The 27834-nt window shown below is 40.6% G+C and overlaps 1 protein-coding gene across 1 annotated transcript in view; it reads right to left on the bottom strand.

The window, feature by feature from the left end:
• FOXO3 (forkhead box O3) overlaps positions 1-27829 on the bottom strand; it is a gene marked incomplete at its 5' end in the record, with an annotated part of 133789 nt that extends 105960 nt beyond the window's left edge. Inside the window, one exon of the mRNA XM_019538184.1 lies at positions 27644-27829. Coding sequence (XP_019393729.1) covers positions 27644-27829 — 186 coding nt within the window. The remainder of the gene's footprint in view (positions 1-27643) is intronic.
• Positions 27830-27834: the final 5 nt, after the last annotated feature.

Raw genomic sequence — 27834 nt, 5'->3', positions numbered from 1 at the left:
AGAATTGCTCAGCATTACTAGTGAAGATAAGCACAGGAGGGGCACTATTAGTCATTAAGTTATCTGCTTTAAGCAGTCCATTACAAATGCAAAATGCCAGGAAAAATTAGAAGTAGACTGATTTCCATGGCAGAGAGAATTCCTTGTAAAAAAACTTCTTTTAAGGTCTAACCCAAACCTACTGAAGTCAACAGAAATCTTTCCATTGCTTTCAACAGATTAGACCCAAGGAGTATGGAAGAAGAAACATCATCTCACTTCTATGGAGTGGGATATGTTTCAGAGGGGTGGACAGTTCAGCAAACATACCAGTAGCTGGAGTTATGGATGCACCTCCATTAACTACCCACCCCTTTATAATTCACCACCACAGCATGTAACAACAGGTGCTCTAATTATAACCAGCATGTCAACTTGTCTTTCTAAAGCTAATACAGAGAGATGTAGTTAGTCATGTTAGTCTGAAGTCAGGGGTAGATTTGCACCTAGGCTAACCGAAGTATCTATCTATCTACCTACCTACTTTGGTTAGTGTATAAAATGCAAATTTACCCTGACTTCTAAAATGACAACCAGCTGACACTAGCACTGCTGTTCATGGAGCATCACTGGTGGTGGCAAGGTGCATGGAAAATGCTTTGTTTTTAGAAAAGGGATATGGACAAGCTCTTAGTTTCAAGAGAAGAAACAGACTTCTGTCTCCATTCCACTGGAATGAACAGAAACATGAAGGGGTTACAACTCTACCCAGAATACTTTCTCCAAAGCAGGAAAAAAGTCTTTTGTCAGACACAGCATCAGCCCATTACTTCCTGAGTAGAGTTCTTGCTCTGTGAAAGGAACCAAACAAAAAAGGGTGGTATCAGAGCAGTGACTCTGTGAATGGTCTGGGTTACTTTGCTTAGATGGCACAAACATTGTGTGCAGCCCTTTTCACATATATAAAATAAGGTTGCTGCTTCATTGAACTTGCAGTCTAATTTAGAAAGATAACAGAGTAAATTAAAATTGATAATATTGAGACTAGAGAAGGTGGGAGATGAGAGGAGAAGAGACAACATTCAGCAGTGGGAGAAGATAAAACAAAATCCTTTCCCTGAATACAACTGTTTAATAAATGCAGACTGTTGAGGCCAATCAGTCATGGCATTTTCACACAGCTTTTGTTTAGGAAGAGGGATCCCTTTTGGTAAACTTTTGTCAGCCTTCTCAAGCCATTTGTTAAATGTAGGTTAATTGCTGAACACAGAGGTGACAGTTTTAGTAAAAACCTTTTTTACTCTAGACTCCTAAGAGTTTAGAGAGCTTCTTCACTTGCCACTGAAAAAAACAATTTTCAATCCACACCAACCACTGCTTACAAATACTATGCTGCAAGTGTTCATTTACAAAAACAGGGAAACACGGACTTCACACTACACTGCAACTTTCAGAAAATGTCTAATATTAAAGTCTTGACTCACTAAGACTCATTTTCTAGCATCCACCCATAAGGTTTTTGTAAATGATATTAGCTCTATGTGCAAGAACCCGATTTTGCCTACCATACACCTGTCCAGTACCTCAATCTTCAAAGTGAAGTACAAGTTAGTTACCTGATTGCTTGGAGGTGCTGTGGCCGCCCACAGTTTGTGAAATCAATGAAAGTAAAGTCTCAGGGGCTGAGCACCTCTCAAGTCAGTTCTAAGCCATTATGTTTTCATTCTTCCCAAAAGATCCTCACTACGTTTATTTAGAAAGTATTGTGATAGTGCCTCAGTCAGGGACGAATTAACGTACAGGCAAAGTAGGCACACGCCTAGGGCCCTAAGTGAAGAAGGGGCCCAGTTGTGCTTATTTTACATATTACAATTATTGAGTGAAAAAAGTAGGGGCCCACAGTTTGTTTGCCTAGGGCCTACTAAAGGGTTAATCTGGCCCTGGCCTCAGCTCCAATGTATTATAGTTATTCCCTTTATATCAGAAATCTTTACAACTGTTTCTAGGCAGTGGCTTTAATTTGTTTTCTAATTGTACTTATTTAAAAAAGAAAAAAAATCATCGTTGTCCCTGTGGTTTAATTTTGACATGTTGCATAGACTTTCAGCATACAGTAGTATTTAGAAAGAGCTGGAAACATGCCAGATTAAACAAAGCTGGATTCGGGAAGGAGAACAGCTAGTCAATTCCACATTGCTATACTGACCTATATTAACTCCCAGTCAGCTGAGCTGAGCTGAACTCAGTTAGCCAATAAGGTGAGGGGGAGGGGTCCAGCAGAAGCCTATGGGAAAACAGCCAATACAACACTGCTCTGATTGGTTTTATATATTTTTAGAGGTGGAGGAGACAGCAAGAACAAAAGCAACATGGCCCAAGCAGCTAAGAAGAAGAAAAAAGAAGTAACCAGCCATTACTGTATCTATGATTCGACTCTGAGCAAGTCATCTGAGAAACTGCACAGGAATCTCAAAGAATTCTTAATAATAGATTAAGAAAAAGAAAAGTATATAAAATGCAAAATGAAGTGAATCCAAATGTTACGTCCACTGCTACATCCACTTCATAGGTTGCTGAGTACATGGGGTTAGTTTTTGTTCTCTTATATAAAGCCAAATGATTAAAGCAGATATTTTTGTAAAAACCTACTGCCAAGTTTGAAGACAAAGAGATGGAACTGGTAATGGAAACAAATTTCTCATTTTTAGGCCATCAGATGAAATCCTGCCCCAGGCCAGCTCCTGGTAACCGTATGAGGGCTGCTAAGAGGCCTGTGTAAAATGAGTTGGTGGTTCTACTCCAGGTTTCAGTGGATGGTGTTTAGATCCTAAGGTGTAAGAGCTCTAAAACTAAGACCGATAGATATCCTTAACCCAAGGACTACTGGCACCTTTAGCAGAGAGACCAACAACTGAATGGCACCTGGAGATCAAATTAGCCCCTCACTTCTAGAAATAATTCACCCAGATGATAGCTGAAGTACAGCAGCAGGACCATGCAGAATAATTTGCCTTCCCTCTTCAAGCTCTGGGTAGAAGTACTTCTGTGAGGTTTTTGTGAAAACTCAAAACTGCAACCGTGTGCAGAACTGAAATTCACATAAAGCATAGTTGTGAAATCCTGCTCCATATTTTCTGTCTGCATTGAGAAGTATTAACTACCCATTTACTTATTTAAACAAAACATACACCCACACACATTTGATCAAATGTTTTCTTCCTGCTCCCCACAACTAATGATTTATTTTTATTTTACTATGCTTAAGTTTCTGGGTTTTGTGCTTTTAATTTTAATTCTTATCTGATTTTTGCTGTGCTCTATGCAACTTTTGGAAGTCAGCAGTCAACTTTAGCGTAATTCAGTAACCAGTCAAAAAGAATACTAGATTTGTACCTCCTATTCCCAACTGTGCTTGAGGGTCTTTTCTGTCACTCTGCCCATCCAGTATGGTAGCTAACAAGTCAATCAAAAATCAAAACAGAATAAACATCTTTACAAAAGGAAACTGACAGAAAAAAATGTCTAAAATGTAGCAAATGTAATAAATGGTAAGCAGTAGTTTAGAAATTGCGCACACACATAACTTAATATTATTTCCGACAGTCACTTCCCACTTATAGACTGCTTTGAATAAAATCATATATGAAATTTTCCTATTTATTCTGAAGAAGTCTGTACCTGAATCAAGAACGTATTATAGAACAAGGATGTATTTGGCAGCCATGCTGGTCTGAGACAAAAAGAAATGCAAAACTCTAGACCAATTCTTGCAGAAAAAGATAATTTTTTTGCGATTTCTTAGTTGGTCTAATAAAAGGTATCATCATGAACCAAGAGTTGTAGAGTTTTCATTTCTTATAGAACAAGGAATATTTTACCAACCTACTGGTTTCCCTTGCATTTTATGAGGTTGCAGGACTTGATCTAAAATTTCTATTTTCAAAAACAGTGCTTTACCAAACTACAGTGCAACTTTCAAAACATTCTTGAAGCTGAATGTAATACATTCTCCCCAAAAAGACAAGTTACTAGACAAAGCTTTTAATCTCATGTGATACTGGTTTGGATACATACTGTATGCTGTCACAGAATGTGCTAGTCTTTGCCAATGTGTCAGTAGTATTGCATCATTTTCACCAGAACAATAAAAGCAATCCTTTTTTCAAAGTGAAATCAAATGTAATTGCAATATATATTTCTTATATCTATTGTGGTATATACTGTTTATCAAGAATCTCAGTTAATTGCATTGCAATATGTATTTTTTTTATCACACATGTATTTCCCTCCCCCACACAGACACATTTAGAAAAATAACCATCCCTCAAGCCTAAAGATGTCATGATTAAGCTTAAAGATTGGCAGCCATGTTATTGACTGTTATTATCCCCTTAGGCCTCTGGGATTACTGCTTTCACTGACCATTATCAGAGCTCTCAGAAACTGTACTGCTTTAAATGGCTTCTCAGATGGCCTCTGAAATCCACAGCAAATGGTGAATTCTGATAAAAGGCCTCAACTGTATCTGACAAATCCCAGCAACAAAATACATGAAATCCTTCTCAGTCTTAACACAGAAATTAAAATAAACACTATCTTATGAGGATACTGTCCCTAGTATTGTTCATGGGAAATACTCACAAACTTCCCACCCTGCTTTCAAGGAACTATTTAGTGGTCAGCTGTTGATATACACAATTTCCCTTTGTCACTTTAACATACTATCTTTCAGCTGTGAACCTTCATTCTCCTGACAAGCACTACTCCTAAAAAATGTCAGAAAAAAAAGTTAAACCTACTTGTAGTCACTAGTTATTGTTCAATAAGCTAAAACAGGACTGCAATTAGAGAATAGTCAGATATCTTGTAACTGTTTTTTTTAAATTTGTATTATCTAGTTTTTAAAAAATAAAGTTTATGTCAAGGTAAAACCTTTTTCTTCTGAATACTTACAATAAATATCAACCAAATCCACTCCTGATATGACTCCAGTGGACCCAATTTGATTTGACCCTTAAAATATATATATATATATAGTGAAAAGTCACTCCAGAGCTGCTTTTAATTTTAGCAGTTAAATACATTTCACCATAATTCTAACCCACAATTTCAAAAACTGACTGAGACTAGGAGCTACACACTGCTCTCCACCCTATTATTCCTGTTCTTACCTTTTTTTCCCCTTTCCCTTCAAAATGACAAATTTTAGCAATTTAGTAAGATGAAAACCAAGAATTTAACCCATATTATTTATGACTACACCACAAGATATTATTTTTAACTGAAAAATGCTGACAGAGGAAACAGTGCCAGACAGATTTTCATGTACAACTTCCTGAATTTGTGATTCAAACCTGAGCTTGAGGAAGAAGTCTAATTTAGGTTCTGATCCTTTTGACCTTACAGTGCTAGTAAGAACTCTGGTGTTGGTCCCATTGGTTCTGCAAGTCTGCATCTTCTGCAAGTCTAAAATTCAAAGGTGCATTCATGGTAAAACAAACAATGCTTTACAAAAGAAAACCCACTCCTACAAAGGAGTGAAGCAGAACTGTCACCTAGTTCTAGTTCCTGAGGAAATTTCTGGGGTCCAGCAATAAACAATTCCATATCAAAAGGAGTGAGAAGTATCCTGTTACCAGAACTACATGTTCTCAGGCTCACTTATAAATCACAGACTGTTCTGTACTACCAAGTGAAGATAACACCAACAGGTTTCAGATTAGACTTACAGCATTTGCAGAAGTTTTATTTTTTTAATCATGGACTATAGTTGACTTTACTGTCACGTATTTCAGTGCAGCTGCTATTCTCAGGTTCTCTTAAAATACACATATGTACTGTACTATTACACAAACATCTACCTTTCTACCACAGCTATTTATAGTTAGAATAGCTTCCCTATTCCTGACTGTATTTCTTCAAACTGAGCCCCATTCTGCATCTCACAGGAGATGCATTGAGGATTGGCACCAGAATTAGAAAGAATTAACTTTTAGTATGAAAGGAAGTTTTTATAATTAAATATTAACCCGGTTATTAGTTTATCATTTAAAATCCAATCCCCTGGGGCTAGGGTTCTCTTTGCTTCTTCGTGATTTATAAAGATGGTTTGAAAGGTTTGGGGAAGTTGTTTTGTTGGTTTGGTTTAGATTTTCAATTAAATCTTGGTTTCTTACTAATTAAAATACCAGACACATCAACCCTGGTCCTCCTTGGCATTGCTGAAGGATTTACTGGGCGTCTCAGATCTTGCGTGCTCTGGATACTGCACCTGATCACAGCCATCAGTGGCCAACAAGTGGTTTAGTTTTACTGAATCAAATCCCAGTGCAGGGAGACAAAGTTACTATTTGCACTGGTGGATATCGCACCCGCTTCAAAACCAGAGAAAATCCACCTTCTGTTTTTTTGGAAACAGGAGGCCACATGTTTTTTGGCGGTTGTGAATATAGAAGGGGTGAGGGGTAGATATTTAAATGAGAGATTCCATTTCTACAGATCTGTGTTCAGCCCAACTTAATGTGTTATGCAAGAGTTCCCAAAAATGAGCTGCAACTCACTTCATGTCCACAATGATCCAATGCACTATGAAGTAGCTCCCAATCACTGGTACATGTACCAGGGCTGGTTCATATGAGTCACTCGGCTTTCTTTCCTACCTTGATCTTCAGCTCCTGTGATGCTACTGAATGTTTTCCCTTCAATTACGTGCGCTCTAAACCTGCCATACTGCTAACCTGTGATGGGAGACTGAGATGTGGAACAAGCTCCATTGTGGCTTAGAATTAATACAATTGAATGGGAAGTCACTGGCACTGGAAAAGTAGTGAGAGCCTTTCTCTGATACTCCACTATGACTACCTACCCCTAATCTATTTGCTGCTACACCAATACTCCTTTATAACCAAATTTACCAGTATTACTTACAGAAGTGCTCTGTCTTATTCCGTAAAATGCACTCCTAGGGGGCACAAACAAGCAAATTACTGTGTGCCACAGGACTGGAGGGCAGATGTATGTCACAGGACATCCTTCTCAAACACTCCACAGCTATCCACCATTCCTCTGGGGCTTAATTCAGCCTCTGGCTTCTTTACTTTTCATTCCATCCAGGAAGAGTGAGCACACACCAACTGCTGAAATTTCCTTAGCCTGACAAAGGGCTTTTGAACCCGAAAGCTTGCTTAATAACTGTTTTCCAACTATTTAAGCTGGTCTAATAAAAGATATCAGATTCACGCAAAGAACCTTGTCCACAAATCCAATGCGCATTTATGAATGAATGCACAACCTGATGTTTACAGAAACACTTCTGTAGTCTCCCTAAAGAACTTCAGAACCTCCTTAACTCTCCTTTTACCTGCCTTCAAACTTTACTTCACTTTTCATTAATGACTCTGTATGTTGACTTTAAAATGTTCATTAACAAAAATCACTCCCTAGAGAAATCATGCCAACCTACTGCAAAAACTGGGGACATCTATCAGCCACTAGCCATTTAAAAAAATGAAATCAACATTGATGCTCTAATCCAGAGGTCAGCAACCCCCGGCATGCGTGCTGAGTATGGCACGCAAAACCATTTTACTCAGCACACCACTGCCAGCCCGGGCTCTAAGCAGCTGCTGCCAACCATGGAACCCAGGCTGCTCCCAGCAGGTGGTTGGGAGGCTGCAAACCCTGTGGGCTCTGTGGGCCAGCTGCAGCTGGGAGGCTGCAAACAGCTGCTCCAGCATGTCGGTACTCTGGCACCTTCCAAGGCAGACATTGTGGTTTTTTCCGCACTCTTGCCAAAAAGCGTTGCCTACCCCTGCTCTAATCAATCCACAGCAAACTGATTGGTGAATAACCCTCCACTCATCCGTCCCATGCCACACAAACTGGAATCTAAAACAAATATAAAAGTCACAGAGCCCTAATGCCACTGCGACTGCATAGATTTTGTTTTAACGTCCAATATCTTTATTTTTCTGTTTGTCAGACATTTGATGTTGCTTTATTAATGCAGTTTAATAGGTTAACACTTTTTAACTATGTACGGTTTGGAAAATAAAAGTGCTTTTACTTCATTCTCACCCCCTTACAGCCCCACACAGACCCTCTGATAACTGCCAGGGGATACCATTCTATGAATTGAACTGTGTTTTAAAATCTAAAAGCTATTTATCAGGCATTGCTTTGGTACCGCAACACAAACAAATGATCTGTAATCTCAGTGTGAATGTTTTCATCATAAAAAGTGTGCAAAAAGTATTTGCAAACACTCCAAAGAAAAATATGCAACTTCTTTGAAGTTATAGTCCCTTAGTTAAAGTTCTACAGTAGAATTCCTTTCTTTCAAAATGTTAATTATAGCTAAAGCTTCAGCCTACAGTCCTGAGTATGTGACAGAAATGTTCCTTCAAGTCAACACAATAGTTCTGTAAAACTGTAAATGATTAGAAAATAATGCACTGCAATCCAAGAACAAAATGTGTGTTACAAATTAATCACTTTCCAAGACTGGAAAGGAAAGATAGGATTCAGAGATAAATCTGGCGTTGGTGTTTATGCAAGCATATCATACTTCTTAGTACTGAATGTCCCAGCACTTACAGAGGAAGTAAACAATGTTCTGTGTGTGTATGTGCCTGCACATACAACCCTAAATATGATAGCTTGTGAAGAATGCCTAACTTTCAGTTATGAAACACATAACGTCAGAGAACTCCCAATTGTTGGTTACGCAGCTACTGCCCAGGAAAACAGAAAACAAAGATCAGTTTAAAGACAACCTACATTTCAAGTTTCTAAAACAACTCAACATCCACACATATATACACACAATTTTTTTATGAAAGTGCAAAAAGAAAACTAAACGTTTTCTGCTGGCCTGCAGAGTCCTCATCCAAAATATTTCCTTTCAAAAAATTAAATTCTTGGATTCTACTGTCTGAGAAAAAAGAATCTGCCTTTCCTTGACACATCTTCCTGCTTTATTACCAAATCAGTCCTGGGATTCTCTTTCCCATATCACATAAACAGCCATATCAGGGAATACACTAGAAAGCAAAACATTTTAATTACATGTTGGATTTGACTTCAGGAGGCATAACTTGCAGGGCAACCTACCTTTACCCTCTACCATCTAATCCTGTTGCTCTGGGGCTTCTTAACCAATGACAGCCTTCATGCAGTCCTAATTTCTCCGTAAACTTATTTATACGTGTAACTCTTAAAAGGCTTTCTGCAACAAAGACATTTTGGAGAATATCCTACTAGTGTTTAAACTGAATGCAATGTTTCAACAGTCAATTACATACAGAATAAACAATACACAATGTGAATTATGGGACTCTGATTCCATAGAGGGTTTCTAGTGACTCTGGAAACCACAAAAGCAAGTGCTAATGTAAACAGTGCTTCAACGTAATAGGCCTGTCAAAAATTCCACACTCTACCTGCAAAGAAAGCAAATGCAAAACAAGAGTAAACATCTATAAAACTGACTCCAAGCTTTCAGATTCAAACACACACCATGAAAAACTGCATAGTACAAATGGGTCAATGCACCTGTTTGATACCTATGAAGGAATGCATTCAAAATCTCTTAGGTCATATATAAAAAGTATCTTCCTTCATTGCAAAATGATCACACAATGTCACATGACCATCAGGCTGCTCAGAAGCAGCCAACAGCTGGGTGTGCCCAAAACCTTCTATAAAAATTTCAGAGGGGCTTACTTCACAGTAGCTTAGTTGACAAAACTGCTAACAGTCCTTCATTGTATTACTAGTTAATACTGTTACCATGAACCTCAGAAGAGATTAAATAAGTGTGCTGTGATTCTCTCATTTTTGTAATAATTCTATATAAAGTTTATTGTATATTCCTACAGATGCATCATAATATTTTGCTAAGAACATAAAACAGCTCAGAACTTTTAGAAAACTCAAGGCCACAATACAGTGTGTAAGGATAATATTTAGCAACTATATATTTAGGTATCCTCCTGGTCATAAATATCTAACTCCATAATCACCAAAACACACCAATTAAAAATTATCCACTAAAAAAAAGACCGTTATATGGTTGCAAGACTCCCCTGCAGCAAAATCCTGCCAGCAATGCCAGTCATTGATTCAGCAATGTATACCAGCTCCATTGCACAAACATCTCCCATTCTTGGAAGCATTACATCCAGTTTAATACTCCTCAAGGTCATCACCACTCAGAAAATCCTGGTGCAGTATGACCCATAGATATGTGATTAAACAGTTACTATCAGTAGTTTGGGAAAATGAAGAACTGTATCTGAAGTATAGCAGCTACTCTAAGTGAAGCCCTCAACTGGAGGAACTACTAAAATGGCCTCAAGAACACTGACGGAGAATAAAATAGATATTTAATGTTAAGGAGAATGGGAGTAGGAAGAGGGGTCAGTTTTGACTTTGAATTATGTACACTTGTGAAATACACAGACTTTGTGTATATACAGACTTTGATAAAAGAAGATACAAGTATATGAAGAATCAAAAAGATATGCTTAAAACCCCCTACATTTTATTAAAAGTACACACTTTAAAGAAGTTAAAAAATGGCTGATGATACCATTAAAATGAACGAAGGCATTTTGATGACTTTGTTCTATTGTAGGCATGTTAGAAGTGGAAGAGGGTCCATACCATAGAGCACTTCTCCACCTTCAACCACTCACCAGTGTGTTCAAGTACAAGGAAGCCATAATCCGTCTTCCAGTAAATCTCAGGATGTTGAGGAGGCTGGAGAAAAATATTACTAATTCACTCCCACCTTCACAACCAGCAAAGGAAGAGGATTCTACTTCTGCCTCAACTGATCAAAAGTTGAAAGACTACTCTGCAGCACACTGGACTGGAACTGCTGAAGTACCATCTTGTCTAGGGAAGGCCCACAGCAAAACTGAAATCTAAGTCAGTATTTCCCAACCTGTGTGTCATGGCACAAAAGTGTGCTGTCAGAAATTAACAGGTTTGGTGTGGAATTTTGCCATGGCTAATAAGCTACACTAGGTATGAGGATGGGGAATGCCTTAACAGGTGTGCTGGAGAAAAATGTTATTAATGTAAGTGTGCCTTGGGCTGGAAAAGATTAGGAAACACTGATCTAAGTCTCCAGATTTAGGGCCTGATTTGGCATCTGACAAAAATGAGCAGCCCTTACTTTAAAAAGTTACAATGAAGGGAATGGGGCTATTCAAAGCAAATAACATTTTCACAGTGAAAGCAAAGCAGGTTTACCTACATAAATAAGGCAGAAGGCAGGCCTCTCTCTACATGAGGTTAACTTAAAAAATAGTAAATGAAAGGTGGTTAGTAACATCTATGATTAAGGCTGTCCAATACTTTCTGTTGTAAAACCTTGCTTCCAGTTGTTTATAACACTGCCAAACTTTAATTTTTGCAGAAACTGGGATAGGAATTGGAATGAGGAACCAGGGATAACCAGGACACTGGGATTAAGAAGTGTGCGCAGAGGAAGGCAGGGACTGGAACTGGGGCTACCTGGCCTAGGAGACAGTATGTGGAGGCAAGGGAATGGGTGTGGAGGTGGGGAGGGGAGTGAGGGAAGTCAGTGGCAATGAGGAACCTATTTGTGTATGGAAAGGAGAGCATATGAAGAGGTTGAGGGAGACTGTACTGGGACAGGCTGGGCAAGGGCTCCTCAGCAGGATAAGAAGCCTGTGAAAATGGATTATCAGTATACATGCTATGCAAAGGGTCTGCAATGAGAAGCTGGGGCACGCTTATTTGTAAGCACACAGATACCACAGTGGTAAGTGGCACAGGACAGCCTGGAGGAAATTAATATTAATATCAAATGGTATGCCATTAATAATGGGAATAAAATATTATATTAAGTGAGCCCCATTCATCTTGTGCATTGTGTTCATCTACCAGCAACGGTCCTGTGGAATAAATAGCATGTGACTGTGTTATTACAGAGTGTTTCATAATGAACATACACAAGGAGACCAAAGTAAAACTGCACAGAAAACCTTCATTTTGGTATTTCCTAAATTCTGAGTGCTTGACTTTCTTTTAACACAGATTTTGTGTGCAATCAGTCTATAGAAGAAATAACTAAATAAGGTTGGCAGGATTTGGCTCTAAATCTGCCATCCTAACTTAATACTTTCCTGTGGTCCTTAACAGCAGTGAAAACTATCCGGAGTGGCTCCTCAACCAACTCAGCCACAGCTGCAAAATGATTTTTAAAAACATAATTCAAAAGAGTACAGAAACAGCTGAAAAGCATCAACATCCAAAACCTAAGCAACCCGATGCACTGCTGAAACATCTAGCCTTTGAACTGTATTGCTACCAAAGAGACCTCTAGGTGCTTTGTTGTACTTAATTCACCACATGGAAAAACTGAAGGCTTGATACTGCTGAGACTTGCTTCACAGTTACAAGCACAGCTTTAAATGAAAACAAACAAAACCCCCAAACCAGATATCAAGGGATCAATATGATGGTTAATTTAGCAAGAGGAGTGCCAAGTCATAACTAAACTGTAATCAGAGGAAATCTATGCTTAATTTTTCAAATGACAGCTATCATACTCCCCGGGGCCTGTCTACAGCAAATGTTTACTGAGTAGTAGACTAATTAGCACCGCAGTAAACATTTCAGCATCTACACATATGGCTCTGTTAGGCTGCAGGAAACTCAGGAAACTAACAAACTACACAGCAGGTTAGTACTTGCAGCTGGCTCTGCACTGGAGCACCCTTGTGCCTCAGCCAGCCCCTCCACAGCATGCTGATCCAGGTTGGAGCAGCTGCAGGCTAGTAGGCTGACCCCCAGGGTCCCCTGCCAGCTCGGGCTGCTTCAACCTGGCTCAATGTGCTGCGGTCCTTGTCACATGTTCAAATGGTGCACCTGGGAGCAATAAACTCCAGTGCATAACGCACCAAAGTCTATTGCTACACATTAATAACACATGTAGATGCGCTCCCCCTGATAGGCAAACTGTTGTATCCTCTGGATGATATTATAACAAACTATTTCCAATGTATTTGTTTTAATTAATTACTATTGCCATGTTGCACATTTGGGGTGCTCTTGCAAAAAAACCCAATATGCACGAAGTTTTAGTCAGGGTCATAATCCTGACACAGCTGTTAGAAAAACCCAAAATGAACTTTCTAACCTAGCCAGTTCTGTGTTTCTCTTTGCTATTTATACACAAGGATCCAGCAGCTGCGACTGATACTACAGATCGTGGTGTCCTAAGTAAGCAAGAATCTGATGAGACTGTGAAGTCTTTCAGATACCTTTGAACTCTTACTATCTTTCAGCAGTTAGTGAACGATTGAATCAACTCACTGTGAGATTTAGTATGCAACCAAACTTTGTTCAGAGTTGCTTTCTTGACCCTCAAGATTCTTTCTTGGAAAAAAAAGAAAAAGTTTTTTTTTCTGCTTCCATTTTTTTCAGAAGTATGGGATAAACATTCACTGTTATGTTGATAACACCCGTCTTTATTTTATATTATTTTTCTCCTTTCACCACCCACATTCATCTGGGACTTACTCAGTATTATGCTATCTGACAGTGGTCCAGAATTAAAAACACAACACACTGCAAAATAAGTAGAGCATACCCTAAGCAAGGCACCTCATTTTCTAAGAAGCCTTTTATGCAGTATGCAGTTTGGTACTAAAAATATTATCCAAGAAGTGAGCATAATAATGTCAGATACAGCTCTGTCCTTCACATACCTTATCTTCTGTTATCAGGGCTTCATTTTAGCAGCTAGGAAACGTTTTTGTACTTTGGCCTTTACTTTCACAATCAGCTAGAGGTGGTGATTTATGCCCTGTCTGTCTTTAAATTAGACTCCTTCAGTGCCCTATTTTATAAACTTCTTGCAGGTCACTATTTTGTACAAAAATGTTGTCAGTGTGCTGCATGGCAAGAGGTCTTCCCAGAAGCAGGCAAACTTGCCAGAATGTCTTTTGGTAAAAAGAAATTTTGCAGTTAAAAAAGTGAATAAAGTCTGGGGTTTTCAGCAGGATCTGAAAACTACAATACACTGGACAGAAAAGATTAAAAATTAAAAATACATAATGCCAAAATATGTCATTCAATCAATGCCATTTCCTGTTCATTTTAAATGAGACACAAAGAAGTCAAAGGACTTTTTCTTGCAATTAACTTCATTTCATCCCATAGAATCTAAAATACAATGCAAAAGCAAAGCTGTTCTTATTAAATGAGGGTACAGGCTCCGCTACCTACCAATACTAGTTATTATATACAGCTAGGACAATATTCTAGCTTTACTTGTTGGTGTGTGAAAAGTCTGGCATATATTTCAAATGCATTTTAATGTACAAAGAACCAGGTGAAACTTTTTTTTTTTAACTACGTAACAATTTTTTCTTCCATCTTTAAGCTGCATCCCCAGGATCAGCATATCGGGTTTATGGATACCTGTCTATTCTTTTTCTTCCCCCAAGCCACCTCATGTGACAAAGGTTTTTCTAATTGTACATATAATGTCCCTTTGAGCAACATGGCTACAACCAACAACCCTAAAAACATATAAAATATGTTCCTTCTTCCATTTCAGATGCCTCCTTAAAACACACTCTCTTCCACCAAACTTTTTAATCTGAAGAAAAATGCACTGCAAATCTAAAGCTTGCCTAGATCTATCCTAACCATTAAGTTAGTCCCATAAAACATATCACCTGCAAAAATCCTTGCCTCTGGCACAAATTCCCAGACCATTGTAGCTACAATGTCACCTGAACACAGCCATAATAATGTTAGATTTTTAGTTTTTGGCTACTCTCCATACTGGCTTCGAAACCTCCTGTCATACCTTTTCAGCAGTCTGCTATTAGCTCATTTTTTATGTTTTGGACAGAAGAAAGGGATATTTAATGTAGTTAAATATACATGCCAAGCTACTGAAAAAAGCAACTGCTTAAAAGAAATTCACAGGCTACTTGAGAGTTTTTACACCTTTTCAGTTGGTGATGCTGTTACTACTATCAGTGTTATTCTCCTTGAAAAGCATAAGATGAACTGTGTCATACAATTATAGATTTGATGAACTGCTGAAGGAATACCATTGAGCTGAAAACCTGACATGTTGAACAAATGGTTTTGCATTCCAGAGCATAGTGAAACTTCTGATAGAACAGATTGTGTTGCACAAAACAGGGATTGTGAGTTTACATGTCTTGGATACCACATCTTGTGCAATGACTTGAAAACGCATCATCTCCTCTTATGAGTTCCTGGAAAATTCTCTAAAAGTTAGCTAAGATCCAAAGCAGCCTTGCAAAACAAGTGGCAGTTAGAGGTATTAAGGGCTGCACCAAAGTCCCAAGATGAATGACTTTGTAATGTAAGTGTAGGAATAGCCCTCTCTGACTTTTAGGGAAGGGTGTACAGTTACAGGAGTATATTTCAAGCTAATTTAAAAGGTCTTCTAGTTAAAATAAGCAAATGCTAGGAGAACATGAAAATAAGAGTCTAATACAAGGGTAGCTTTATTTACATAATTTCTTTATTCTAAAGTATTTATCCTTTGGGGGTGGGGATCACAAACCAACCTGCCAAAGCTGTGAAAACAGTAAATTGCAATGACAAATAGCCACATAGAGGTTAGGTACAGACTGGGAAATTATGGTGTGTTAAGAACTACGTTGGGTAACACGTTAGCTAACACATTTTTAATCATGATTTTGTGGCTACAGTGTACATAGATTTTACACTATTAACAACATATTCACGGTTACATTTAGTGGGGCCTAGCACAGTTAGCACATACTGAAACACTGTTAACACTGATTCTTATTTGTATTAAGCCCAGTTGATGATACTACAGGCTTATTTCCACTACAGAGCCTTTGCTGCTATGGCTATGCCAACCCACACAGTGAAGATGTCTGCTAAATGAAGGGGCTTAGGGCTTGTTGTTTTTTTCTTACCAACATGGTTATACCTTTTCTCTGAACAACCTAAACTAACAGAAGTCCTCTTCTGTCAGGTTAGCTGCTTCCACACCAAGGCTTTTTGCCAGCATAGCTACTGTGACTACAGGGTGTGATCTTTTCATACTTCTTGCTGACAAAGCAAATGTTCTGATGCAGACAAGGTCTCTGGCAATGTAAAGAGGACTTACTTTCATTTAAGGCCCTTCACATGGGTGCAGCATGGTCTCCAGCATAAAAAGAATCAAACCCCAATGTCTTCCGGTTTGTCTAGCCAGGTGGTTTACACCTTTTTGTAAACTAGGTTGAATCAATGTAAAAAGATCAGCATCCACACAAGATGGTTACTTACAATAATGTAAAGTTGTTGCATTGTTCTGACTCCTGTTGGACTCAGCCATGATTTCATCCCGCAGTGACTTACACTGTACTAATGTCCATATGGTTCTGTCTGTGCTCCAGATTATTTTGGTGCTATTCCAGCAGCCGCCTCATGCCAATTTGCACAATGTCTTGTGCACTGGTCTGTTTACCCGTGTGCCCTCAACTGCTCTAGGTTATGGTAACCAGACGTCACCTCTCCATTTAAATGCTGCTGCCCAGCCGTGTTCTACCCTTTTGAGCTTACATGTTTCAGAAGTCAGCACACACAGCAAGCATACCTAGCATTTTTTGCTAGTGCTGCTTGCTGTGCTCCAACTGGACATGCTGAGGTTTTGGATCTCCTTGCCCTCTGGAGAGAGGCAAAGCCGAACATGGAAATGTAAATGCATTTGAGGGAATAATTAAAGCTAAGACTGAACAGGGTAACAACCAGGATGCTGTGCAGAGCTGAACTAAACCAACTGATACGGAAGTTTCAAGACAAGAAAGCAAGGGGTGGGGGGGAAACAGGACAACACGGACAGATCCCTGGCAGGGCTCCAGCCACCTGTCCATACTCTGAGGTGCTGGACAGGATTTTGGAATGAGGCGCCAGCATTGACTGGCATGGCCAATTGACAAGAGGACATTGCAGACTGCGTGACCAATGGCTCCCTGCAGGCCTGACAACTGGGAGTAATTCAGACCCTGTAGTGACAGAGCTGGTTGTGCACACCCCTCTTTCCACTGGCAGTCAGCCTTCTGTCTCTGAAAACCCTCTGGCTGCCAGCAGCACTGCAGAGAAGTCCAGCAAGCATCGCTCTGCATGCCTTTATTAACACTTGAAACTTACTGCTGCTACTCCACGTTATGATACAATCCTGGGTTCTACACCCCCCACCCACCCCCTACAGAATCACATGCCACCAACTTGGGTATTATATGTATAAGTTAGTACTCTTTCCAAGTGCTGTTCTTCATCTCTTTGGGTTACGACCTCCTTCCACACATCCAAAAAATCAGGGACCACATTCATCAAGAATGCAACAGCAAGTTCATCTGCCTTAGGATAGCCAGACTTCAGTCATAGCCTCTCCCTTCCCCAGTTCTCACTCCTGTCCTCCTGCCTGAGCAACAACCCCTCCCTGCCAGACCCCAGCTTGGACTTGAAATAGAAAATGGCAACCCTGCTGTATTTGTTAGCTACTTTTTCCATGAAAAGGCAGTTTAGCCTACCTGCCATGCTGCATGTTCAGGTTTCAGTCGCACCAGATTCCACACAGAGGGCACATCTACACGAGATGCTTAATGCATGGTAGCCTAATAACATGGAACAGTAGCAAGCCAGTCAGAAACCACACTAATAACCTACCGTGCAATGCTATTAGGCTACTGCACAGAAAGCGTCACAAAAAAACCTTGTGCCAGTGCTATTGCGCAGTAAATGTAATTACTGCACATTCAAGTTAGTACTTCATTAAGGGAGTACTAAACTAAATGCACAGTAACTACAGAATCAAAACTCATGGAAGAGGTGACAGCTTTTATTAGACCAACTAGATATTTGCAAACTAGTTCGCTTGGAAGTATCTAGTTGGTCTATTAAAAGATATCACCTCTTCCACACGTTTTGATTCCTTTTGCCTTTAGACCAATACAGGTACACCCTAGATACAGTAACTACGGCGCATTAAAGAACGTGTAGACGCGCCCAGAATCTACAATAGAAATGCGTTTAATGTGGGGAAAGTGTTTCATAATTTGTATTTTCAGCAGCGTGTTTTGTTCGAGCAAGCAATTAATTTGGTTGATCAGTACAACTTTGTTATGAGGACCAATTTATCAAAACAAATCCTAGAAAGGCAGCTCTTTCTCTGAGAAATTTTACAAAACAGTATAATAGTAGCAAATTATTAGTATAAATTTACTTACAAAGTAAATTGCAGCAGTAGGCAAAGTCTAGGTAGGATATACAGCTACTCCTTGCTTAACATCATAGTTATGTTCTTGAAAAATGAAACTTTAAGCAAAACGATGTTAAGCAAATCCAATTACGTCACAGTAGTTACCTACTAGCAGGCAGCGGCCAAACAATGTTATAACTGAACACTGCGTGACTTTAAACAAGTATGTTCTGTAATAGATCGGTGAAGTAATAACAAAACAACTTTAACCGGGATGACGTTAAGTGAGGAGTACCTGTACAGAGCACAGGGCTATTAAAAAGGCTTCAACACTGTTAACTTCCAATGTGCCTTGGATTCACTGCCAAACAATGTTAAAGGCACAGAAAACTTTGAACATGTCTGCAGGGGATATGAAATGGTACTCTAGAGGAAGAAAGTATGCTAGCAGGGTTCTAATACTGCAAGGCAGATCTGCCTCCCCCAAGTTCCTAAAATAGATGGCTATGCCCTTTCAGCTGTGTACATCAGGACAGTCCATTCTGGTGAATAAAAGTCATGTACATCTTGCTAGACTCTACTTACCCTTCATCAAAAGGTTTGATAGAGAGACCAAGATGGCATGCCTTTCAGTTGTTAATGCACTGCTACGGAAAGAGCTCCCTATGACTCCAGCCCCAAGATTTCTATGCCAACAAGAAGAAAGATTGGTGACAGTGACTGAGAGCTTTCCTATAGTGAACCCATGCTCCTGGCTTTCTCAACTAAAATGTTCCTTGTCCTTCCACTGAAACTCCTGCTTTGGGCACTGGCTGCACTGTGCTTAATTAAGCATCTGTGCTTTTAGGATTTTTTTTGAAAGTTTTTTATTTTCACCCATAATCCAAAGTATTTCCATTAAAATGAAAATCCAACCTCCACTACTTGAAAAATTCACAAAGCTCTATAAAGGCTCTACATACCATGTATAACAAAACCTGCATTTGGATCATTAAACCGCTAGGCCAGTACACCCAGGCACTCACATTGGCCCTGAGGTGGAAAGACAAATCCACAACTTTATAAATTCATTAAGGCACACAAATCACACAAAATCCATGCAGCAAAAATATATAACACCCCTCAAGTGTGCTACAGAGAAAGCCCCCTTGTTACTGTTGATCCCATTCCCCTACCTGATCTGTTGCTCTTTCTGCTCCCTGCCCTCTGCTCCCTGCCTGATCTGTTGCTCTGCCCTACCTGCAAATGTGTTCCCTGCCCAGCTCCGATCTGCCATATGGCATACACAGAGGCTCCCCAGGTCACTTGTGGCATGCAGGCTGAAGCCTAACCACCCTGATGCTTTTCTATGTAAAATTAACCAAGGGGTATAGAATGTATTTCCTGCATAATAAAGTCTACTCTCCTATTTAAAATTGACCATGGCAGGCAGAGCCCTCAAACTTAAGACCTCATCAGAAAAACAACCCAGACAGCCCAAGAGCTCATGATTCTGTATTATTGCTGATATGTACCATCAGCTACAGTAAATAATACAGAATGCTAGGAAAGGCACATATCAAAAAACAGAATGCCCTTTCCTCAAAGTTGATGCCCAAGGCCTCTGAAAATGTGCCCCTGGTGATTACCATATAGGAAAAGGTGTCTTACAAACTGCTCAAAGCATGTTGAAAAGTCTCTGAATATTCCTCTTCTGATCTTTGCAAAGCTCTATCCCTGGGTTTTGCAGATGCTATGCAGAACACTGCAGGTATAATCTTAGTCACACATTGTTTGCTGGCCTTAAACCTTCTTGCTAGTAAGCACCATCCACCTCTGTCCACCTTCGGTCTCCCAAAGGCACATCCTGCAGCTGCTCAGTTGGTAAAATAAGCACCTCATTCTTCTCCCACATTTAACATGCCTCCAAATACAAAACACACACTATTTTTGCAAGGCCCCAGGAAGGAGAAAAGATCTTACCTTGAAGTACAGGTAAGTTTCTGAGGTCTGGGCTCTCAAGACTAGGGGCTGCATTGTAGGGCCCAGCCTGGTGTACCGGTCCTGGAGCCATGTGGTGGAGCTGATCTGGAATGCTAGAACAGAGGCCAAGGCCATGCAGTGGGTCCCAGACTCAGCATGTCAAGTTCAACCTATGGTGTGTCTCCAGAGCCAGGATGTGAAGGTTGGACATGGCACGCCAGGTCTAGGGCCATGTACTGGGTAGGACCTGGGATGCTGCGACCAACCCTAAATGCTTGCCTGATCGGGCATACAGCTGAAGAGGGGGGCACTCCCCACAGATCTGAAAATTTAGCAGAGGGGAAAGAGGCCTATGAAGCACTAGCGACCAGAAGTGCACCAATATAACGGTTACCTATCAGATCAGCACTGATAAAAGGGGAAATTACATTATTGGCCATCAGCTTTTTTTGGCTGCTGTAGCCGACAATGCTTACAGATTATGCCTTTTGCCCAGGGCCCTAGATACCTGGGTTCCCTCTCCCTGTGGAGCCAGGGCCCCTGGATGCCTGGGTTCTCTGCAGAATAGGCAGGTTTCCCTTGCAGATGAGTGGCATTCTAGCCTGCAAGAGGTCCTGCTTGGGGTTGCTGGGAGCAAGACACAAGGGGTGCCACATGCACGCATGCATAATCTGATTTGGGGATAATGGGAAGAGAGGAACGACAGGATTTTTAGAGTTTGAGATTTTGAGAGTTTGATCCCTGGACATAAATGCCTTTCAGTTATCTGGCAGTATTCTACCAGCATCACAGGGACAATCCCACAATGCACGTTGCCTCACAGAACTGCAGAGGAGACTGGGATACCTACCCACAATTACTGTGTTCATACTTCAAAGGAAATTCTAGCCAATGCAGAAACAATGTCTTAGAATAAATGAAGCAAAAGTTGATGTTTGTTTAGATGGGCTATGAAGTGCCAGTTTGCTGAAAGCAGTTAAAACAAAGCATCCCACTTCAAGGTAAATCCCCTCCTGTAGGCAAACCCTTTGCTCACATTAGGTGCTAAGTGGTGTTTAAAAACATACGAGTTAATATGCAGTATCTAAGGACTTTGCTAAACATGCTTAATTTTCCTAGCTTAGAGAAGACTGAAAAGTGCAGGGGAGGGGGGATGATTGGGGAAACATACAAAAATAAACAGCACAAGTTGGTAAAAGAAGTGCACAAAAAGAGGAAATAAGTGGTTAAAAATAATTCAACTACTAAGTTAATTGATTAACCATGGTGGTGCTGAGCAAGCATTACCGAACAGACTAACTCTTTCCTTACTTGAACGTTTTATTTTGCTAGTAAACCACAGTAACATGCATGTATCATCAGTCATAACTAAAGCCACATCAAAAACATCCTAACCGGAGTGTTGCCTTATCAGGTAGGCCCACTCCACAGGCTCAGTACTTATCAAGAGCTTTGCATATGCCTTCTGTCATGGGATCTACAGAGACTGCTGCCTATCTCCACTGCAAACTAGAGAGTTCCAGTTTTTCTTTGAACCAGTTTTCTTTGCAAAAGGAAATATTAAAAGGAGAACACAAGAGTTTACCTTCGATCAGCCAGATTCAACTAGTCTTAATACCATCAAAAGAAATTAAAGCTGCCATTTCATGCACTGTTCTTGGATATATTTTATATGACAAAAGGTCTTACAAAGGCAGGAGAGAGGCAGGTAAACACTTTAGTCTAAGTTGCAACTTGCATTATGCAACTTTTTCAGTTTCCACCTTGGAAAGCTGCCATTACCAAGACCAAGACATTGGTCTCCAACCTTTTTAAGTAGGAGATCACCTTTGACATTTAAAAGCAACCCAAGATCTACTGTGTGCTCCCGCCATTCCCCCTCCCCCCACCCAACAGGTAAGTCTGTGGGGAGGGAAGGAGGTGGGGGCAGATCAAGGCAGAGGGAGAAAATATTATTTGGGGGCACACCTCCCCAGAAGGTAAGTTCCACCAGGCCAGGGCCCCACTCAATTTACCCCTGCTCCTGCTCCTGCCTCTGCAGCACTGTCTCTCACCAAGGGGGCCTCAATCTAGCCCCCGCCCCTTCCCTCCCCCATGGACTGACCTGCTGGACTGGGGCATGTGCATGCATGTACCTGGGCACCCCAGCCTCAGATCAACTCCAAGAGGCTCTGAGATCAACCGCAAGAAGCTCTGAGACCTACCGGTGGATTGAGATCCACTGGTTGGTGACCACTGCACTAAGACCTATAGTAACTGTATTGGAAATAACCAGCAATCCTGGTAGAAAATTTCTCATGCCTTTTTTATAAAATAGTTGGCAAACAAATTCCTATAGGGCACCTTGCACAGGCTTGTGAGCCAAGAAAGTGATTTACTCACTCCTCATTAGTTTTCCTCAACTTTAGGACAGTCCCTCTAAGCCCTACTCCCTTCCCTCTCCTGTCCTCCCCACTCCCGTCCCAAAGTACCTATTCCCATAGTTTGGTTTGGTTCCACTGTTACTCTTCTATCCTCCTCATCTGCTCTGCTCAAACTTCATAAAAATGGCTCTACTGCTCCAAGGGGATTTAATACAGCTCCCTCCACAACCAGTCAATTAATCCTAGATTCAGAGGCAGGAATGTATGCAACCATTCCAGCTCCTGCAAGCCTCAATCAAAGGACTGCTGCTGGATTTTGAATTCTGGTTTTTCCAGGTCAGCAAAACCATGAGGCTAACCCTAATTATTTGCATTTTAAATGCACAGGCACATGTATAGCATTCCACAGTTTCTCTGGACTAGGGAAAAAAGTAGTAGCAACAATAAAAGATGGTAACATAGTTTACATTCCAATTTTAGCTAACCTAAACCATACATTTCAAGACAGGCATATATGGTAGCTGGTGTTAGACCTAAATTCTCACCCTTCAGTTTTAAAACTTGCAAGTGAGTCCAGTTGGTAGAAAGACTGCTCTAGGTCAGTTAACAGTTTTGCTATTTGGGCCAAGCATTGAACTGGTGTCAGTGGCATTGACTAAGGTGATAAACTCGCATCTTGGGAGCCACTCTTGGGAATGGCCTTCAGCAAGTAAAGGCCCTCCTCACTAGCTCGCCTTTGGGACTGCTACCCAACACCTCTTGCATCTTTAGTAAGAGTTCCCTGGATACACATGGTAGAAGGCAGAGCAGGGTGGCACCTTACAGACTAACTCTATAAAGTACCACCCTATCCTGCCTTCTGCCTCACTTCAAACTAACATGGCTAACTACCTCACTATACATTACAGAGAAAGTGAAAACTTAGATCTAGGGTATTCAGAGACCTAAAGCAGAGGTGGGTGAAATAATGAATACTGTGTAAGATGACAAAGGTCATCAGTTTATGTGCTTTAATGCCTCTATCTTCTACTGGAAGCTTAAAAAGAAAAAGGAAAAGATTTATCACTTTGACACTGAAGCCTCTTCCTCTCATCTAATGTAAAAACTGTGTCATCTGTCCATTCAGAATTTGGGGCCGGAACTGTCTTCTCTTTATTTTGTCTCCGTGCACTGTAACAGAACTTACTAAATAATTTGTTAAAGCATGGCATGCTAAGAGCATATTTTAGCAAAGCACTCAGTATATATATAACTTTTAGCATGTGAATGGTCCCACCAAACTCGCAAGGGGCTAGTCGTATGCTTAAAATTAAGCTTTTGTTGAAATGCTTTATAGGTTAGTACCTAAAGTGTCAGATTACAGTTCTCTGCCCAAAAACTCTTCTGAGTGAATTATTAAACTACTTTAGAACTAAAAGTAAGACTAGAGAGGAAGGCTGGAAAAATTACCCTTGCTACTATTAAATTGGAAGACAGGGTCCCAGAAAAGTTTAGTCTCCTGCTCCTGTTAGAGAACCAAGAGTGGCTCCCAAAGAACTGGAAAGGGAAGAGAGTGGTGCTGTTCCCCTCCCAAAAAAGGACCAAACTTGAATGTATCTTAGCATTCCACACAAATTTCTGGGTTTTTTTTCATTCTTCTCTCAGCAATAGAGACTAGACCTGCACCCCCTTCTTCTTTTTAAAACCTAATGAACTACAGTAGAAGCTAGTCAGTAAAAGCAAAGCTGAATTAAAAGAAATTCTTGTACACAACATCATTTTCTTAACACAAGTTTCCAAAATTTTTTTTTAAAAATAGCAGCAGCTGGTATTTACCTTTCATAAGGAAGATAAATGCAACAGGTGGAAAACAATTAGGCTTGTGATGCAAAAACAAAGCAAAGCAAATGGTCTGCATTTAAATTCAAGGATTATTGGTAGCTATGTATAAAAAGACCAGTTTCACAGTCTTAGGATAGTACTCAACCACAAAGAAAATAGTCCCCCTAGTGTACTCTTTATGTAGGAAGGACTACATTTCACATGCTACTGTTAGAAGAAAACACAAAAACAACATTATGGGGAGAGATACCAAAGTATCTGCAAAAGCTACAGTGAAACTAGGCATTCTTCCAATCCATACACAGAGGGGGTTGTAGTTTCCATTTCAGGGCATATTAAGCAAAGAAAGTTACTGAGTCCTGAACATTTTAATAAAGTTAATAAAAAGCAGTGGTGACAGTGATTTTGTGCATGCACAGTTTTAATGCAAGACTCTGGAAATTAGATACTATAGTTTACAAAACTGCCACAGATATAACCCCGGTGAACAAGAAACTACAAAACACACCTTACATGTAATTCACTCAAATGTGTGGCATTACATACTGCAGCACGTACACTCTCCCTCAAAGATTTTTTCACAGAAAACCAGAAGTTAAAATGTTCACTTTTATAACTATCCAGAGCAGTGGACAGGTACCAAGTCATGTATCTGAATCACTGTCTAATGGTCTAGAAGTGTGCAAGGTAGTGTTAAAATGGCTTGCACATGGATATACTAGAGTGCACGGCATATGTTGGGTCTAAGGAGATTTACTGTGCTATTCTCTAGTTATCCATCAGGCAATATTAGATTAGCTAACGTTCCACCAGGGCATGGGGAGCAAATTAGCCTTAGTGTGTGAACTGGGCAAACCTTATCTGAATGAGAGGAAAAGCAATATTTGCCTTCCTAATCACAACTGAATATTCACCTCTGCTTTAATACTATAGACCAAAAAAAACAAAAAACCAAAACAAAACACAGCTGCCTGAGAGTCACAACTTTATAACTTTTAAAATAATTGTTTTGGGAAGAATAATCCCAGCTATTTTACAGCTTATGTTTTTATCACAGGTATCACCGGAAGCAAGATTAATATTTGATATATAATAATATGTATTATGAGAAAAAATAAGTTATTTTCTTCCCTTTGTTTAAAACGACAATTTTCCATTGTGATGCCAAAGGGGAATATCATTGCTAAATGTGCTCGTCTTCAAAAATGAAATGATTTCTGTAAAAATATTTTAGACAAAGGGAAAAAACATTATGATACAGAAATATCTACCAGACTTGAAATGTCAGTTTCCCTCTGATTTCCAAACATCCAGCATGAAAAACTGGTATCAGTCACAAAGCTGTTACACATAAGGGAAACAAAGCTGGTAAAAAAAAAGACAGAATATGTTTTAGGTACTGAAGAGAGTGAAGAGCAGCCTCTCTTTAACAGCAGTGGCTTTACACAAATTAATGTTCTAATCAAGAAGCAGATCTATTCCTCTTTTAAAGGTGCATGCACACCTTAAAAGGAACTCTAGCCTCTCCAGGAATTAAACTCACCATCAGGCTGGGCTGCCTGGCAAATAATTAGCATCTGACCTCTCCTTTGCCCCTTTCACCAGGCCTCTACCATCCACAGGCAAAATACACACTGATTGTTAAGACAATCAAATGGGTCACCACGAGTAGTAAAGATAACTTGCCCTCAACACCATGCAAGATTCTGAGTTTTTACCACGTATGCATCCTCTGATGAGAAAGTTCTGAACTACACCGTATCAGTGAAATCTCAAAGGAACCAACTTTTTAACGTTTTAATTAGCTCCAAGTACCAGTTAATGCTGCTCAGAAATGGAATCAATATCAAATTAACAGTATAAATTGTCAGAAAAATTTCAACTGTATTAAGCATACTAATCAATGCCAGCACTTTACATTATGGCCCAAATCCCGCTTCTCCTGAAGTCAATGGGAGTTTTGTCACTCATTTGAATGGAAGTGGTATCAGGCTTTTTGCTTTACAAACTTGTTCTTTTGGTTGGTCTGAAAGAGTTTCCTGAAAACTCAAAAGTATAAAAGGCTGGCTTTGTCATAACAGATATGGTATGAAAACAGCTGAGGTCTGCAAACCATACTTCTGCAAATGATAGCAAGCTACCGCAGAAAAGCCAGGAGTGTCATATTAGATTTCTACATGGTGCTTGTAGAGTCTCATAAAAACGTGCTATGTAAAACAGGCCTCAAAGCTTAAACTACATCTGTGGCTTTGAAACTCTAGGCTTGAATCAGGAAAGCTACTGGTCTTGTTTTAATTAAAACATTTCTTCTGTGTCAAATACAGCACAAACACTTCTCCTCTATAGTTCCATTTGGAAGGGGGGAAGTCTTTTACATACCACCCTTACCATGCCTCAAACATGAGAATGAGTTATGGGAATCCTCCAGCTTAGACAATATTTCATGCGATCTATCTCTGCCTATTATACAAACTCTCCCCGATTTGAGAAAACTGAAAAAAGGTGATGGGAAATGTCAATCCTCATTGATCAGGATCAAAGTTCCTCAAAAAATCCTCCACCTGGCATTGGGTTAGACGCTTAGCTGTAAAGGCTTGCAATATTGGCACTGTGCTGCAACTGAAGAGAGCCAGCCTTTTCCTCCTTGCTAAATAGCCACCCTGCATCATGCCAGTGACACTGCTTTCTGCGCAGCTGGAATGCTTAAAGGACGGGGCATGTGGCATATGCACAGAAGAACACGCAATAAATACTGAAAGCAACCAGTTTGGGGGGGGGGGTGCTCAGAAAGAAAGAAGGAAGAGGAGAGAAGAGAAAGAAAGAAAGAAGTTTGGCTGTCTAATATTAGCACCGGAGTGTGTGTTTTTTTAAAGAAAGCTCTTTATAAAAACAAACTGCCTGGACCCCATGTGCTCTCAAAGGCAGGAGGTAAACAATCTGCAAGAAAAGCTGATCCCGTCTCCCTTCCCTCTTGGTCCGGACCGGGTCCCGGCTGTTCGGACGTGTGCCCAGAGTGAAGGGGGGGAGAGAGATGGGCAGGGCGGTGTGTTTCTGTAGCAGACGGGTCCCCCAGCTGCCCTAACACGTAGGAAAAGCCAGACAACTATCAAGGGAGGCAGAACAGTCTCTGTTTGGAGGAACTCCCCAGCGGCTGAGGAGAGCAGGTGGCCCCCGCCGCCCTCCCCCCGCTCGTCGCGCAAGGGCCGGGCAGGCGCGCCCCTCAGCAGCAGCCCCCCAGCCCAGCCTCTCGCGGGTCGGGTGCCCCACTCCTTCCTACCTTCCAGCCGGCCGAGCTGTTGCTGTCGCCCTTATCCTTGAAGTAGGGCACGCAGCGCACCATCCAGTCGTAGATCTGCGAGAGCGTGAGGCGCTTGTCCGGGGCGCTCTCGATGGCGCGGGTGATCAGGTCGGCGTACGACAGGTTGCCCCACGCGTTGCGCCGCGACGAGCACTTGCGCGGGGCCGAAG

This window comes from Crocodylus porosus, unplaced genomic scaffold (assembly GCF_001723895.1).
Source record: "Crocodylus porosus isolate Cpor-Errol unplaced genomic scaffold, CroPor_comp1, whole genome shotgun sequence".
NCBI lineage: Eukaryota > Metazoa > Chordata > Crocodylia > Crocodylidae > Crocodylus > Crocodylus porosus.
Note: the sequence above shows the minus strand (reverse complement) of the source record. Positions and strands in the feature narration are given on the sequence as shown.